We start from the raw sequence: 15,115 nt of genomic DNA, 5'->3' as shown, positions 1-15,115 counted from the left end.
GCTATCACTCCATTTTGCAACGCCATGCCATACCCAGTGGACAGCGCTTGATTGGAACCAATTTCATCCTACAACAGGACAATGACCCTAAACATACCTCCAAATTGTGCAAGAACTATTTACAGCAGAAGCAGGCAGCTGGTATTCTATCGGTAATGGAGTGGCCAGCGCAGTCACCAGATCTGAACCCCATTGAGCTGTTGTGGGAGCAGCTTGACCGTATGGTACGCCAGAAGTGCCCATCCAACCAATCCAACTTGTGGGAGATGCTTCTAGAAGCATGGGGTGCAACTTCTCAAGCTTACCTCAACAAATTAACAGCTAGAATGTCAAAGGTGTGCAATGCTGTAATTGCTGCAACAGGAGGATTCTTTGACGAAAGCAAAGTTTGATGTAAAAACAATGTTATTTCAAATACAAATCATTATTTCTAACCTTGTCAATGTCTTGACTCTATTTTCTATTCATTTCACAACGCATGGTGGTGAATAAGTGTGACTTTTCATGGAAAACACAAAATTGTTTGGGTGACCCCAAACTTTTGAACGGTAGTGTATACCACTTAGATCTATGTCTATACGTACATATCTTTATAAAATTGCCAGAACTGGTAAGGCCAGAAATCTGGTTTTAATCTATGAAATATAGGAATTACATATCATAAAAAGTGCACCCCTAAATTGTATATAATTCCAGAAAATGGACAACCTGCTAATTGTACTTGTCTTGATGGGCTGTTCACAGCTATGTCCCCTTTCCCGTAAGTTTGTGACAAACAGAAATATTATATTTTTTTTTTTTAAATGCATGAATATAGATTCGAGTCTAAACCTCACATCAACTTATGGTATTGCAAAGCTTTGATTTTGTTTTTGTTTTAAAGCTAAGAGTTTTGGCTTTAAAACAAGACCAAAATCAATACTCTATCTGTAATTCACCACACAGCAAATCAAAGCAAGGCTGTAAAAATACAGTCAGGAATGAAAACTGCTGTACTGTGGCAAGAACCACAATCCTGATCTTATTTCAAAGCAAACGATTCCTGGCCTTAAAAACAAGACCAAAAGCTTTATCTGTACTACATCCAGAGATATAGGCATTTGAACAAAGGATGCATTTTATATGTTTCGAACTACTGAGGTGCCTCTTTGCAAGGATGAAGATAAGTCCCAGCCAGGGAAAGAGTTAGAGTATAGCCTTACATAAATAGTGGTCAAAGCAAGACAAGAAAGGGCTAGAAGACGTTGAAGCATCCACAATGCCATACCCGTGTGGCTGTGTCAGGTACCGCAGCTCAGCACCTTTAAGGAGGTTATTCAGGAATGGGACCACAAAAAAAAAAATACCACTTGAAAGGTGCTTACTGTGGTGAACAAACATAGAACAGGATATTGCACTTATGATTCCCAGTCACTCCAGTTCTGAAAGCGCCTAATCCTCCTTTATCAAATATACTTGCAGTCAAAATATTCTTTCTATACTGCAAACCAGAAACAAACTTCTAGCTGAAGGCCTAGTGAAATAATTTTTTAGAGTTTGCACTCCCACAGAGAAGTGACCAGGTTATTACATTTTTGAAAGACGGTCATTTATGTCAAGTTAAAGTGTTTAACACAGCGCTATCCATAAGTGACACGTATCCAGAGCTGAAACCGGCAATACTAACCCCCAATAGATTCTAATGATAGATAGAAAGAGAGCAGAAAACAAAGTATATAAGGAAAAAGGTAGCTGAATGGTTTCTAAAAGCTGACTGTCAATGCATCTGACAGCTGGGAAGCACTTAGCATTGTTCGAGCTGAAGAGTGGAGGGAAAGCAAGAAAGATATCAAACACAATACAAGTACCTTCATGAAAGAGTAGGTCTCAAATTCAATGTGTGAAACAGGGGGAGGAAAAGTAGTTCCATGTACGAAGGCATAAAAATAGCTGTACATGCACCAATAACCTGAGCACAGATTACAGAATAATACTTTAAAATTAGTCTTAATACGGAACGTATGTCTCCTTGAAGCGAGGTCGCAGCTAGAGACAAATGGATTATTTTTTTGGCGGCGAGTAAGGGCAGCCTTCCATATGAGGGCATGATATTTATGTCACTGCTCTGTACTACTAGATTGTACAGAGTTGTGACCTGGAAAACATGTCTTTCCAAACCTTGGTCTCCCTCACAGCAAGGCTTTCATGCGCTCCGATACGGGTCAACCTCGTCTTGTCACAGAATTTCAAACCTAGAATTCAAAGAGCTACAGAATGGGAATGACATGCGACTGCCTCGGGCAAGTGGCTGCCCAACTAACCCCATAAGACAAAGTAATAGGATCCTGAAGCAGGAAGACGATTCTACATTGTGTCTATATTTAGTATCTGACACAACTGACAGCAATCGGAAGAGACAGCGTAGTCCATGCCATCTGCCAGTAACAAGAGCGTCAATGGTGTCTTTTTGCCAGATGAAGTCAAGATGCTAGGAGAGAAAATAGCTGTGAACAGATAACGAGCATGACCTACCTACAACTTATGGCCATCGGACTTAGAAGAGACCAACTTGTTCTTTGCTCTTGGACACGTACGTAATAAAGATTAAGGCCGCCTGCAGACGAGCGGGTCGGATCCGGTGGCGAAAATTCTCGCCGCGACACCCGACCGCCTGCAGAGACGAGCGCGTACTCACCCGCGCCCGGCGGCCGTGCAGCCGGCGCATGCGCAGACTGGAGCCAGCGGCTGGGTGAGTGACGTTTCTGTGCGGGGCTCTGCGAGCCCCGCACAAAAATAGGACATGCCGCGGTTTGTCTGCCGCGCGAGATTTCGCGCGGCCAAACCGCGGCCGTCTGCATAGAAGTGCGTATTGTAATGCACTCCTATGCAGGCTTTGAGCAGCGGAAATCCCACCGCGGGATTTCCGCCCGTGTGCAAGCGGCCTAAAAGGAGTCTTCCAACCCCTAATAAGGTTGTTAATCATGACCGACAGACTCCAAACGGACAAAAGAAAACCATTACCATACCGCTTGCATTCTGAGGCGCTTTGGTCAACTTGGTCTTATTTACGTCCTCAGCACTACGGCGTGTCATACATAACATGACGACAGCAACAAATCATTGGCTGTAGAACAAACATTAAAACTAGTACAATACTTAAGTGTCCAGCTATAGCGGAAGAAAAAAAAAATCCCAAATAGGTTTACATGCCATACAAAGTCAAAAAATGGTTGACTTATTACCCTATGAATGTTGGACACAACTAGCACAGTAAGAGTATCGGTGTTTATTATTGCATATGTAATGGGGTCAGAACTATGTTGCTTTTTATGCAAAGACCCAAATCTCATAGCAAGCTTCGGAAAGTCGTGGCTGTCGGCAACCACCACTACGGTAAGGTTTGAGAACATTTTAAAACAGCACCCTGACGCAGATCGTATTTTCCTCTAAGAAAAATCTGCAACAAAATGTGTGTGTGTTACACACAGATTTGCTGTGGACTACACCCCCCTTATTTGAAAATATCTAGATTAATTTCATAGGCGGTAGATTTAAAGTCCACAAGTCAAGCAAGTAGATATCATCCACATGTGGTGGAAAATATTTCTTGAACTCTCATCCACTTGGCCAATACTATAATTTATTGCGTATTTTCCACACACAGATCAACGACAGAAAATATACCATGTGTGTACAAACCCTACAGCTTCTATTATATAAATCTGTCTTAAGTAAGCTCCCCCTAGTGGTGACTGCAGATAGCCAGAATTTTATCATTCAACTATACGACTATGTAAAAGCAGTTGTTACCAACCAGAGGTTTGGGAGCCACATGTGGCTGAGAATCCCCTACAGTCTGGCTCATCATCGCAATCTTAAGTTATAACTATTTGCACTGGCAATCAGCATTCTTTGCAGATATCCCTTAAACCACTGAATAGTGCATGTTCGGATGGTACAACAAATGTTTGCAGATTCATTATTTATTGTTTCTCTACATTTAATACCCCCCCCCCCTTCATTTTTGAACTTGAACGTGGCCCTCACTCTCTCAAACGCTATTACTCACAAAATACAAAAAGGTCAGGATCTCTGGTGTAAAACCAATCTAGAGCTGTAGAGCAGCAATATACGGCACTGGCCCAATAAAGATAGAAAATTAGTCAGCAGATCATTTTGGACCCATTTGATACTTAGATGGATTTGAACCACACTTACATATGCTGGTGTTATCTGTATGAAGCAAATCTAGAGACTGTCAAAAAAAGGGTTTTACATGTACATTAGGTCCGACATTAAAAGACAATCTGATATTGAGAATTAGTTAACATTTTAGTTAGATAATGTTGGATTCTTCGGGCAGATGTCTTGGTGGAAAGTACAGATCAGTACTAGATTCTATAGTAGTGATGTGTAGCAATATTATTGAACGTCTGTACAGTACAGCAATAACGGATTTTCATGACTCCACCAGGTCCAGACTGTTCTTCAAATATATTGAAAATGCTATTTCAGAAAAAAAAAAAAGTCCCACTGACACATTGTTTCCTTGCTCCTTGCAGACGCTCACATTCTGCCAAACCACAATATATTGTTACTCTCTATTTTGTAGCCATCAAGGGATTATCTATTTCTCAAAAGAGACAAAGAATATTTCTTTTAAAAAGTCCACATTTTCAGCTTAAAAATCCCTTGGGCATGGCAAACAATCAGGTAAATGCCAGCTTCTACCTACGCCTTGTCAAAAACATATAAACCAAGAATTCATGGCATTAAAAAAAAAAAAAAAAAAAACAAGCAGAAAAAAACCTGAATAATATCTAACTGCAATGTGTAACCTCTCGACCTTCCGGTTTTAACGGAGCCAGTAAGGACATACATGGGAATATACAAGAGGCAGTAGTGGAAGAATACTTGATTTATAAAGAGTGTTGTGCACCGACCTGCAGAACTCAGGAGGACGCTGTAATCCGTCCCGCGCTGCAACACTTCACTTTCCGTCTCTTTCTCTGATGCTTCGTAGCGGTCCCAGTTGGAAAGGACTTTCCTCCTGGAGAACTCCGATGATTGCTGTTCATTCTCCTGGTGCTCAGCAACATCATTTCCTTCCTATTTAAAGAAGAAAGGGCAACATTAGCAGCTCCATTCCATTAAGCCAATACAGGTATGTGTCATAACAGTTTTAATACAAGTAATATTTACTCATCAAAAACAGACGGAATGGCCGCTTACTTTTAGACCTCCACCATTATAAAAAGATGACAAATTATAGAAAAGAGTCAACATTACTAATTATATAGAAGGTCATAATATTAAATTTGATTCCAGGATGAGAGACTCATTAATTCCAATGACCACTCGAATGAGAGCCACGTTACCTGGTTTTAACTTTAATGGCAATTTTGGTTTATCTTCACAGTTGAAACAGTTTAACAACTTCTAAAAAGTTATAGACTTCTGCACTAGAGTTTCAGATGTTCTCCTGATGAGTAGTTGTGCTAGCTTAGCATTCGAAACAAGACTATTTGTTATATAAAACATCAATATGTAGTAATTTGTAACAAGCAATTAGAAGACAAGGCTTAAAACATATCCTCCATGAGATTTAGGCTACAAGCCGTTGGTTCAATGGGGCTTACCCCAAAGCTGGTGCTACTACTGCTTAGTAGAATGACCCAGTTCCAATTAGTTTGGTTATGTCCACAGCACAATTCCCCAAACCAGCACATGCCAATTCTACTTCATCAGTGATTGGCAGCCTTCCCTGTATGTACACACGCATACACAGATAGTGGTCAATTACTGATAGCTCCGCCCATTTGACTGTTTAGCTTAAAATGTGCAGAGGGATAAGTGTATAAAATACAAGTTGTACTGAATCTTTCCCCATAAAACTATATCAATCTGCTCAGCTCCTCCTGCTATACAACATGTTTCCTGCACTTTAGACACCAAGTTCAAGCTGACAGATTCTCTTTAAAGGCAATCTGTCACCTAGTAGTACTGCCCTATCAGAGGACAGCATAAGGTAGTGATAGATACATTGAATTTAGCAATGGGTCACTAACTTGTTTGTGTGTAATTTTCATAAAATCACTTTTTGAGCTGCAGCGCAGCCGTCTCAGTAATAATGTTCATGAGCTGCTGGCTCCCCCTGCCGCCGATTAACAGCCTTCTCCCTAAGGACAGTATAGGTGAAAAACTGATTCAGAAGTGGCATGGTACGGGGAGCCAGCAGCTTATGATTACAAGTCACACAGAGCTCGGCTCATGCTGAAAATGACTGCAAGAAAATAAATGACACACTGTTAGAAGCAATCAGGGTGTCTGTTCATGCTGTCAATGCTTTATACTACCCTCAGACAGGGCAGTGTAAATCACATTCCCTTTCTTCCTTCCCTACTGTAAAATAACAGGTCTTACTGCTTTGTCTGGGGATGCCTTGACCAGGCTGGGAAAGACTTAAAAAATGCTACTATTTGAAGAAGAGACGTCTTTAGCGATTCTCCGTTATAGCTCTTGACCTTAGAAGATACTTCTAAATTTAGGTATCAACTGGGGATTGTATCATCGTTTATCACCAGCAGCAAATTATAGCAAAGAAAATTACTATATTTTACAGGACATAAGGCTTCCGCTACAAGTGAATCCCCAGGTTGAAATACAAACTAGAGATATTCTGTGACTAGAATTAACTATATAGGCTATAAATATAGTCTTCAAAAACGGTTTATGAAGGCTTGCCACCGGGCATCCACTTTCATTGGGCAATTAGATTGGCCAGGTTAGATTTCTACAGGTGAGTCTGTTGCCCTCCCTATATAAGCCGAGGTGTCTAGTAGAGCTCATACCTCGATAGCAAATCCTCTGAATGTTCTGTACATGACATTAGGGAACGGTGAGTGATGGCAGATGGCTAAAGTCTGTGATATCATTTGATGTGCACTTTAAAAAAAATTTCAGTTCAATGTCCTCTGAAGCACAAGGAGGCATCTGGGCATAAAGGGAGCGAAGCTGATCTCAGGTGCTACATGAGGCAAGCAGCAAGAGGAAAACCCATCATTTGCACATACTATATTTTCTTACATGGCAGAATTAACGCATCCTATTGTCCAGTCATCTGGCAGGTTGTTCTTCATTTCAAGCGGTTTGCGGTCTTTAGGAAAATCTGATTAATGCTATAGGTATTAGTGAAGAAGGGGACATGTTCACTGCAGTGCAGGTGCTAGAAATCCACAACCTAACCACCGCAGTCTTTTCCATGGGGCTGTCAGGCAGGAGACGCTTTGAAAACTTGATTTTCTCTAATCGCTCAACGAAGAGCAAAACTGTCCCTGATGTAGCGTGCAAGGAAACTTGGCAGCCACCAGACTCTTAAACTAATTAAACTTATTCTATTCTCTGTTTCTTCCAACACATTCATCTTATCTTTGTTGAAAGCTCGGCGACCACTCAAAATGTACTTTTAGAAACTTGTGTTAATAAGATAACCAATGTCACAACTAGCAAAAATGCAAAATCACTTAATTTATCTGAAATTGGTATTTTGTATGCTGAATAATCCCTCCAACATGCTGGCCAATAGAGGGCTCCCTTCCTTCTAAGTTGTTGTCCACTGCCTGTTGTCAAGTGAAGTCCATCTTTATTCACCCAGACGTGGATATAGGTTATAGAAAGTGGGGGAGGGCGCTGCTTCATGCTACCCATAGAAATTATTCACTGAGACAATAGGTTCCTATCTCCACTGAACTAAGTCACTGTAGGGAACCGAATGAAATTGTAGTAATTTTTAGCTTAAAACATAGCTTTTATTAGACTATTCAAGAATAAAATAATACAACATATAGCACTACTATATGTTGTATTTTATTCTTGAATAGTCTAATAAAAGCTATGTTTTAAGCTAAAAATTACTACAATTTCATTAGGTTCCCTACAGTGACTTATGCTACCCATAGAAGTCTATGGCAAGGTGAGCAGAATGGCAGGAAGGATGGAAACAGATGCGGAGATACTCAGACATGTGTCTGCAAACAGGGTTAATTCACATAGCTGCATGCAATGTTGGTTCGTAAAAACGGACCGATTGCACTGCGTTTGTATTACATGCATTTTTGTTGCGCATGTGCATTCTTTTACGTTTTTCATGGCCACGGTATTCTATATATGCATGCATGCAAGGTGCCCCAATTGATGCCTCTTTTTGTTTTGTTTTTTTTGCTGTATCCTGGCAACATGCATAAAAAAGCACAGCACACACATCAGTGTTCACTACATTTCTTTTTACACTCCCATAGGCTTTCATGGGTGTGAATATGGGAAAAATAGATCATGCTGGAGTCTTTTCTTATTTATGTGCAACATTGGTCCAGAAAAAAAAAAAAAACAAGACGAAAAAAAACAAAAACTCACACATCTCAATACATCAATTTGTTTTAATGGCTCTGTGCCCTGTTCATAGTCAATCAGTAAAAAGTACAGACAGAAATACACTCGTGTGATTGAGCCATTCGGTATACTGGCTCACAGCTACTCAAATCACATCTACACTGCTCGGTACTCCTGTACAATTATCCTCTGTGATGCTGTTACTTACAAGGGCATGCTACAGAGAGCTAGAGAAGAAGATATACTGTTATATGTATGCAGTGCATGGAGACAACATGGCAGGTAGTCCCCACCCACCAGCTCAGGGAAGACAAAGAATTAGTTATAGCCTGCAGAGGGAGAAAACTGGTGAGAAGTGTAGGATTGGAGTCATTTAATGGGCAGAAATAGTGTTGTTACTCATGCACACACACAGCAGCTCATTTTGAAAAGCCACATGAAAAGTCAGGTAGTGAATTTCTATCTTTTCTCGTTTTAGGTCCATAATAGTGATAACATTACTCACATTGTCAGTTTGGAAATTATGTCACATACAGTATGTAAGGGACTTTGGTCTCTGTATCGGAAAAAAAAACCAAAAAAAAAAAAACCACAGTTCTGATCACTATGAAGAAATATAAAAGTAGTTATTTAGGGCAGAGTTTTAATTAGAGAGAGCCAACACCAACCCCAAAGTTGAAAGGCATGAATACTTCTATCCCACTTCTTTAAGGTTTGCCTTCAAAGAAAACACTGGAAGCCTGGACAGTCTCATCCAAATAGGCTTACATTCAACATGTTCCTCATTATGGGTGAAAAGCCTAGGAATAGAAGTGATGTTCAGAAGAGGAACTTGCCTTTTATACAGCACACATTAATATATAAGTTACACAGTGTGGGCTCTATGAAAAAAAATTTGGATTGTGAGAGAATATAAAAAAAAAAAAACATAAAAAAAATCTATAGAGGAGAAGACTTGAGCGGCAAATTGTGCTTCAGAAACCTGGACAGACAGCTGCTTTATTCAATGATGCTGAATGGGTTATACAGCCAGCTGCTACGGCACAAAGCTCTGCAGGTCGCAGAGATGCTGCCGGTGCTAAAAACCTCAATGTCATGAAAGCCACAAAGCTTGTACAATAATATCTGCATCCGTCAAGAGACGCTCCCCGGAGACTGGATTGGCGTACAGCTCTCTGAGGCCATCTTCAGGAAAGGCCTTGCGACTAACTATGCATAGATGAAGAATATAGGCACTGGAAGTCACTTTATAATAAGGTACCTGTAGGGGCAAGGTCAGCTGATCTTGGGCTCTGTTCACATTCGCTATTTTTAATTTTTTTTTTAAGCGGATCAATCTACAATCTGATAAGCGGATTCAAAAACAGACGCCAAACAAACAAAAAGGAAACTAAGGTCTCCAATTGTATCGGCGCCAGTTCCATCCGGCTTTCGTCTTTTATGCAAAACACTGCATAGACTTGGAAACCAGGACGGGACTGGGATGACTGTGAGACGGAGGGCTCTTTGGTCTCCAGCTCACATACTTTGTATCTCTGGCAGTTCTTTACACAAGATAGAAATGCAACAGGACTATATTTTGGTCCTGTCGCCTATTACTCCCATTTTGGGAAACAGTTCTCCGTATTACTTCGAACATTATGGGCTGGACTTTGCGGAGCTTTCTTTTCCATCGCAGCAGTATTCCCCTTCAGGAATACAGATGTACCCTACTGAAGCCCCTTCTCAATGCAGCCAACGCTCATATACTACCCCTGTGGAAATCTTCCTCCACACCTTCTATTTCCCAATGGTTCACTGAAATTATTGTTGAAAGACATTTCAGAGTCTGCAAACAAGCAAAACTGATATATTAACAGATGTTTAAGACTGGTTCATGTTACCATTTCCTTTTTTTTGCAATGCACTACAAGAGTGCAGATGGGATGGTCTCCCATTGCCCAGCATATTTATCAGAATTAACACCTGTCTTAATGCACCAGGGCACATATTCACAGCACATTTGTGCCATAGGCTACTTACACACTGGCAAGCGTGATATCACGCTGTGAAACTCATCCCAATATCGTGCTTGCCAACATGCGATTTACCCACAAATGACTTCAGTAAAATCGCATTTCAGGTGCATCAGAGGATTTGCAAGTATTTCCTATTGTTTTCAATGGGAAACCTCACATCGCACTCGCGTGCACATCGTATGATATTTTCGGGTCCCATTTAAAACAATGAGCGATACGTTCCCAAAAAAACCCCGCAAAAATATAGGACATGGCATGATCCTTTTTTCCCAACAATGTGATGCAGGAAAACATCACTCATGTGTATGACTCCGTTCAAAACAATGGGGGTCATATTCATGAGTCGTGTAACGCACAAATATCGCAAATTTTCTCGGTTGTGTGAAAGCAACCTTATGTTACATATGTTTTGACATTCAGACTAGGCAACAACAGCTATGGAACTTAAAAAAACAAACAAAAAAAAAAACTACTTTCAACACAAATCTTGCCATTTAGATAACACACACTACTAGAATATACACACATTGTATGCATAGGGGGTGGGTTCAGCGAGGTCACGGAGGCTCACTTAGCCCAGATAAAAGTTCAAGTTGCTTTTATTTTCTTGCTTCCAGTCATAAACAAGACAGCAGCCACTGGCGGCCTTTGAGCCAACGGCCGGGTCAAATTCAGACTGCGAGATCTTTGCAGTGGAATGCGGCCCTCTGACCCTGCAGTGACCCCAGCTTACCTGTGCGGCGCCTTCTCTCTGCTCTGCGAATGTGTCGGCTGGCGCACAGTTGCACATGCACAGTGCAGTGCAGAGCCGGCACATAAGCCATGACGTGGCCATGCGAGCCTGTGCAAGGCTCACACTAGAAGACATGCCGTGATTTCCAGCCTGCAAGCGGAATATTGCAGTTGATTTCCGCTCGTGGGCATAAAAAAGGCTGTATTTGCTGCATGATCCAGAGCTCCAGATCCATAGTAACATACCGTAGCATGTTGGGCTGAAGGGATCTAGTTCAACCCGTTTCCAACCCCACCCCTCTCCAATGTTGATCCAGAGGAAGGCAAAAAATTCCCAATAAGCCCATTTGGGGGAAAAATTCATTCCCGACTCCCTAATGGCAGTCAGAATTTTAAAAGTTCCTACCCGATTCCAAGACTCGGATCAACAACCCCACTAGTTATTTAATGTCTATATCCTGTAATATCGTAGCTAGGGATGAGCGAGCATACTCGTCCGAGCTTGATACTCGTTCGAATATTAGGGTGTTCGAGATGCTCGTTACTCGAGACGAGCACCACGCGATGTTCGAGTTACTTTCACTTTCATCTCTGAGAAATGTGCGCGCTTTTCTGGCCAATAGAAAGACATGGAAGGCATTACAACTTCCTACTGCGACGTTCCAGCCCTGTACCACCCCCCTGCAGTGAGTGGCTGGGGAGATCAGGTGACACCCGAGTATTTAAATCTGCCCTGCCCGTGGCTCGCCACAGATGCACACAGAGAGATCAGAGAAAGTGCTGCTGAGGCTGCTGCTGCTATAGGGAGAGCGTTAGGAGTTATTTTAGGCTTGAAGAACCCCAACGGTCCTTCATAGGGCCACATCTGACCGTGTGCAGTACTGTTGAGGCTGCTTTTAGCAGTGTTGCACAATTTTTTTTTTTTTGTATATCGGGCGGGCAGACCATAGCGTCCTCAGTCTGCAGTCATTTTACTCAGTATAGGGGCAGTACTGGTGAGGCAGGGAAAGAGGTACACTGGCTATATAGGCAGTGGGCTTTTTCCCAACAACTTCCAAAAAATACAATAATTAGGCCTGCCTGTCACTGCCTTCAGTTTACTGCGTCTCTGCTGGGGGTAGTAGTTGTTGAATTAATACCCAGCCTTGCACATAATTGTTTCCTGCCTCTGCAGTGCGTTACGTACGTGAAGTCAACCTCCAACAGGGCAATCGAAATACAGTGTATATCACAGGCAGTGTGGTTGTTCCCAAAAACCTTCCAAAAAATACAATATTAGGCCTGCCTGTCACTGCCTTCAGTTTACTGCGTCTCTGCTGGGGGTAGTAGTTGTTGAATTAATACCCAGCCTTGCACATAATTGTTTCCTGCCTCTGCAGTGCGTTACGTACGCGAAGTCAGCCTTCAACAGGGAAATCGAAATACAGTGTATATCACAGGCAGTGTGGTTGTTCCCAAAAACTTCCAAAAACTACAATATTAGGCCTGCCTGTCACTGCCTTCAGTTTACTGCATCTCTGCTGGGGGTAGTAGTAGTTGAATTAATACCCAGCCTTGCGCATAATTGTTGCCTGCCTCTGCAGTGCGTTACGTATGCGAAGTCAGCCTCCAACCACAGGCCAATAAGCGGCACATTTAATTACAGCGTTCTGTTTCTGCTAATCTCGTAATACACCATGCTGAGGGGTAGGGGTAGGCCTAGAGGACGCGGCCGGGGGAGAGGACGCGGCCGGGGGAGAGGACGCGGCCGGGGGAGAGGACGCGGCCGGGGGAGAGGACGCGGCCGGGGGAGAGGACGCGGCCGGGGGAGAGGACGCGGCCGGGGGAGAGGACGCGGCCGGGGGAGAGGACGCGGCCGGGGGAGAGGACGCGGCCGGGGGAGAGGACGCGGCCGGGGGAGAGGACGCGGCCGGGGGAGAGGACGCGGCCGGGGGCGAGGACGCGGCCGGGGGCGAGGACGGGGGAGAGGACGGGGGCGGGGACGGGGGCGGGGGCGGGGACGGGGGCGGGGCGGGGACGGGGCGGGGACGGGGCGGGGACGGGGCGGGGACGGGGCGGGGACGGGGCGGGGACGGGGCGGGGACGGGGCGGGGACGGGGGCGGGGACGGGGGCGGGGACGGGGGCGGGGACGGGGGCGAGGACGGGGGCGAGGACGGGGGCGAGGACGGGGGCGAGGACGGGGGCGAGGACGGGGGCGAGGACGGGGGCGAGGACGGGGGCGAGGACGGGGGCGAGGACGGGGGCGAGGACGGGGGCGAGGACGGGGGCGAGGACGGGGGCGAGGACGGGGGCGAGGACGGGGGCGAGGACGGGGGCGAGGACGCGGACGGGGGCGAGGACGCGGACGGGGGCGAGGACGCGGACGGGGGCGAGGACGGGGGCGAGGACGGGGGCGAGGACGCCGACGGGGGCGAGGACGCGGACGGGGGCGAGGACGCGGACGGGGGCGAGGACGCGGACGGGGGCGAGGACGCGGACGGGGGCGAGGACGCGGACGGGGGCGAGGACGCGGACGGGGGCGAGGACTGTGGTGTGCAAGGTTTGTCGCGGCAAGATCAGCCGGGGAGCCACCACCACCAGCATGCGCAGGCATATGATGGCCAAGCACCCCACAAGGTGGAATGAAGGCCGTTCACCGCCTCTGGTTTGCACCACTGCCTCTCCCCCTGTGCCCCAACCTGCCACTGATATCCAACCCCGTTCTCAGGACACAGGCACAGCCGTCTCCCGGCCTGCACCCACACCCTCACCTCCGCTGTCCTCGGCCCTATCCAGCAATGTCTCTCAGAGCAGCGTCCAGCCGTCGCTAGTGCAACTGTTTGAGCGCAAGCACGCCGCCACGCACCCGCACGCTCAAGCGTTAAACGTGCACATAGCCAAATTGATCAGCCTGGAGATGCTGCCGTATAGGCTTGTGGAAACGGAGGCTTTCAAAAACATGATGGCGGCGGCGGCCCTGCGCTACTCGATTCCCAGTCGCCACTACTTTTCCCGATGTGCCGTCCCAGCCCTGCACGACCACGTCTCCCGCAACATTGTACGCGCCCTCACCAACGCGGTTACTGCCAAGGTCCACTTAACAACGGACACGTGGACAAGCACAGGCGGGCAGGGCCACTATATCTCCCTGACGGCACATTGGGTGAATTTAGTGGAGGCTGGGACCGAGTCAGAGCCTGGGACCGCTCACATCCTACCCATCCCCAGAATTGCGGGCCCCAGCTCGGTGCTGGTATCTGCGGCGGTGTATGCTTCCTCCACTAAACCACCCTCCTCCTCCTACGCAACCTCTGTCTCGCAATCAAGATGTGTCAGCAGCAGCATGTCGCCACCAGTCGGTGTCGCGCGGGGTGGCAGCACAGCGGTGAGCAAGCGCCAGCAGGCCATGCTGAAACTACTCAGCTTAGGAGAGAAGAGGCACACGGCCCACGAACTGCTGCAGGGTCTGACAGAGCAGACCGACCACTGGCTTGCGCCGCTGAGCCTCCAACCGGGCATGGTCGTGTGTGACAACGGCCGTAACCTGGTGTGGCTCCGCAGCTCGGCAGCCTCACGCACGTGCCATGCCTGGCCCACGTCTTTAATTTGGTGGTTCAGCGCTTTTTGAAAAGCTACCCACGCTTGTCAGACCTGCTCGGAAAGGTGCGCCGGCTCAGCGCACATTTCCGCAAGTCCAACACGGACGCTGCCATCCTGCGGACCCTGCAACATCGGTTTAATCTGCCAGTGCACCGACTGCTGTGCAACGTGCCCACACGGTGGAACTCTACGCTCCACATGTTGGCCAGGCTCTATGAGCAGCATAGAGCTATAGTGGAATACCAACTCCAACATGGGCGGCGCAGTGGGAGTCAGCCTCCTCAATTCTTTACAGAAGAGTGGGCCTGGTTGGCAGACATCTGCCAGGTCCTTGGAAACTTTGAGGAGTCTACCCAGATGGTGAGCGGCGATGCTGCAACCATTAGCATCACCATTCCTCTGCTATGCCTTTTGAGAA

At 45.8% G+C, this 15,115-nt stretch overlaps 2 protein-coding genes across 3 annotated transcripts in view; one reads left to right on the top strand and one right to left on the bottom strand.

Annotated features, from left to right (window-relative positions):
• Positions 1–15,115, top strand: part of CHRM5 (cholinergic receptor muscarinic 5) — a 247,436-nt gene that overhangs the window by 182,812 nt on the left and 49,509 nt on the right. The window lies entirely within an intron of this gene.
• AVEN (apoptosis and caspase activation inhibitor) overlaps positions 1–15,115 on the bottom strand; it is a 639,800-nt gene that overhangs the window by 610,831 nt on the left and 13,854 nt on the right. For both annotated transcript variants that reach the window (XM_066608499.1, XM_066608498.1), the window contains exon 2: positions 4,923–5,088. In XM_066608499.1, coding sequence (XP_066464596.1) covers positions 4,923–5,088 — 166 coding nt within the window. The remainder of the gene's footprint in view (positions 1–4,922; positions 5,089–15,115) is intronic.

Source organism: Eleutherodactylus coqui, chromosome 6 (genome assembly GCF_035609145.1).
Source record: "Eleutherodactylus coqui strain aEleCoq1 chromosome 6, aEleCoq1.hap1, whole genome shotgun sequence".
NCBI lineage: Eukaryota > Metazoa > Chordata > Amphibia > Anura > Eleutherodactylidae > Eleutherodactylus > Eleutherodactylus coqui.
The sequence above is the reverse complement of the archived record's forward strand: the minus strand, read 5'-3'. Positions and strand labels throughout refer to the sequence as shown.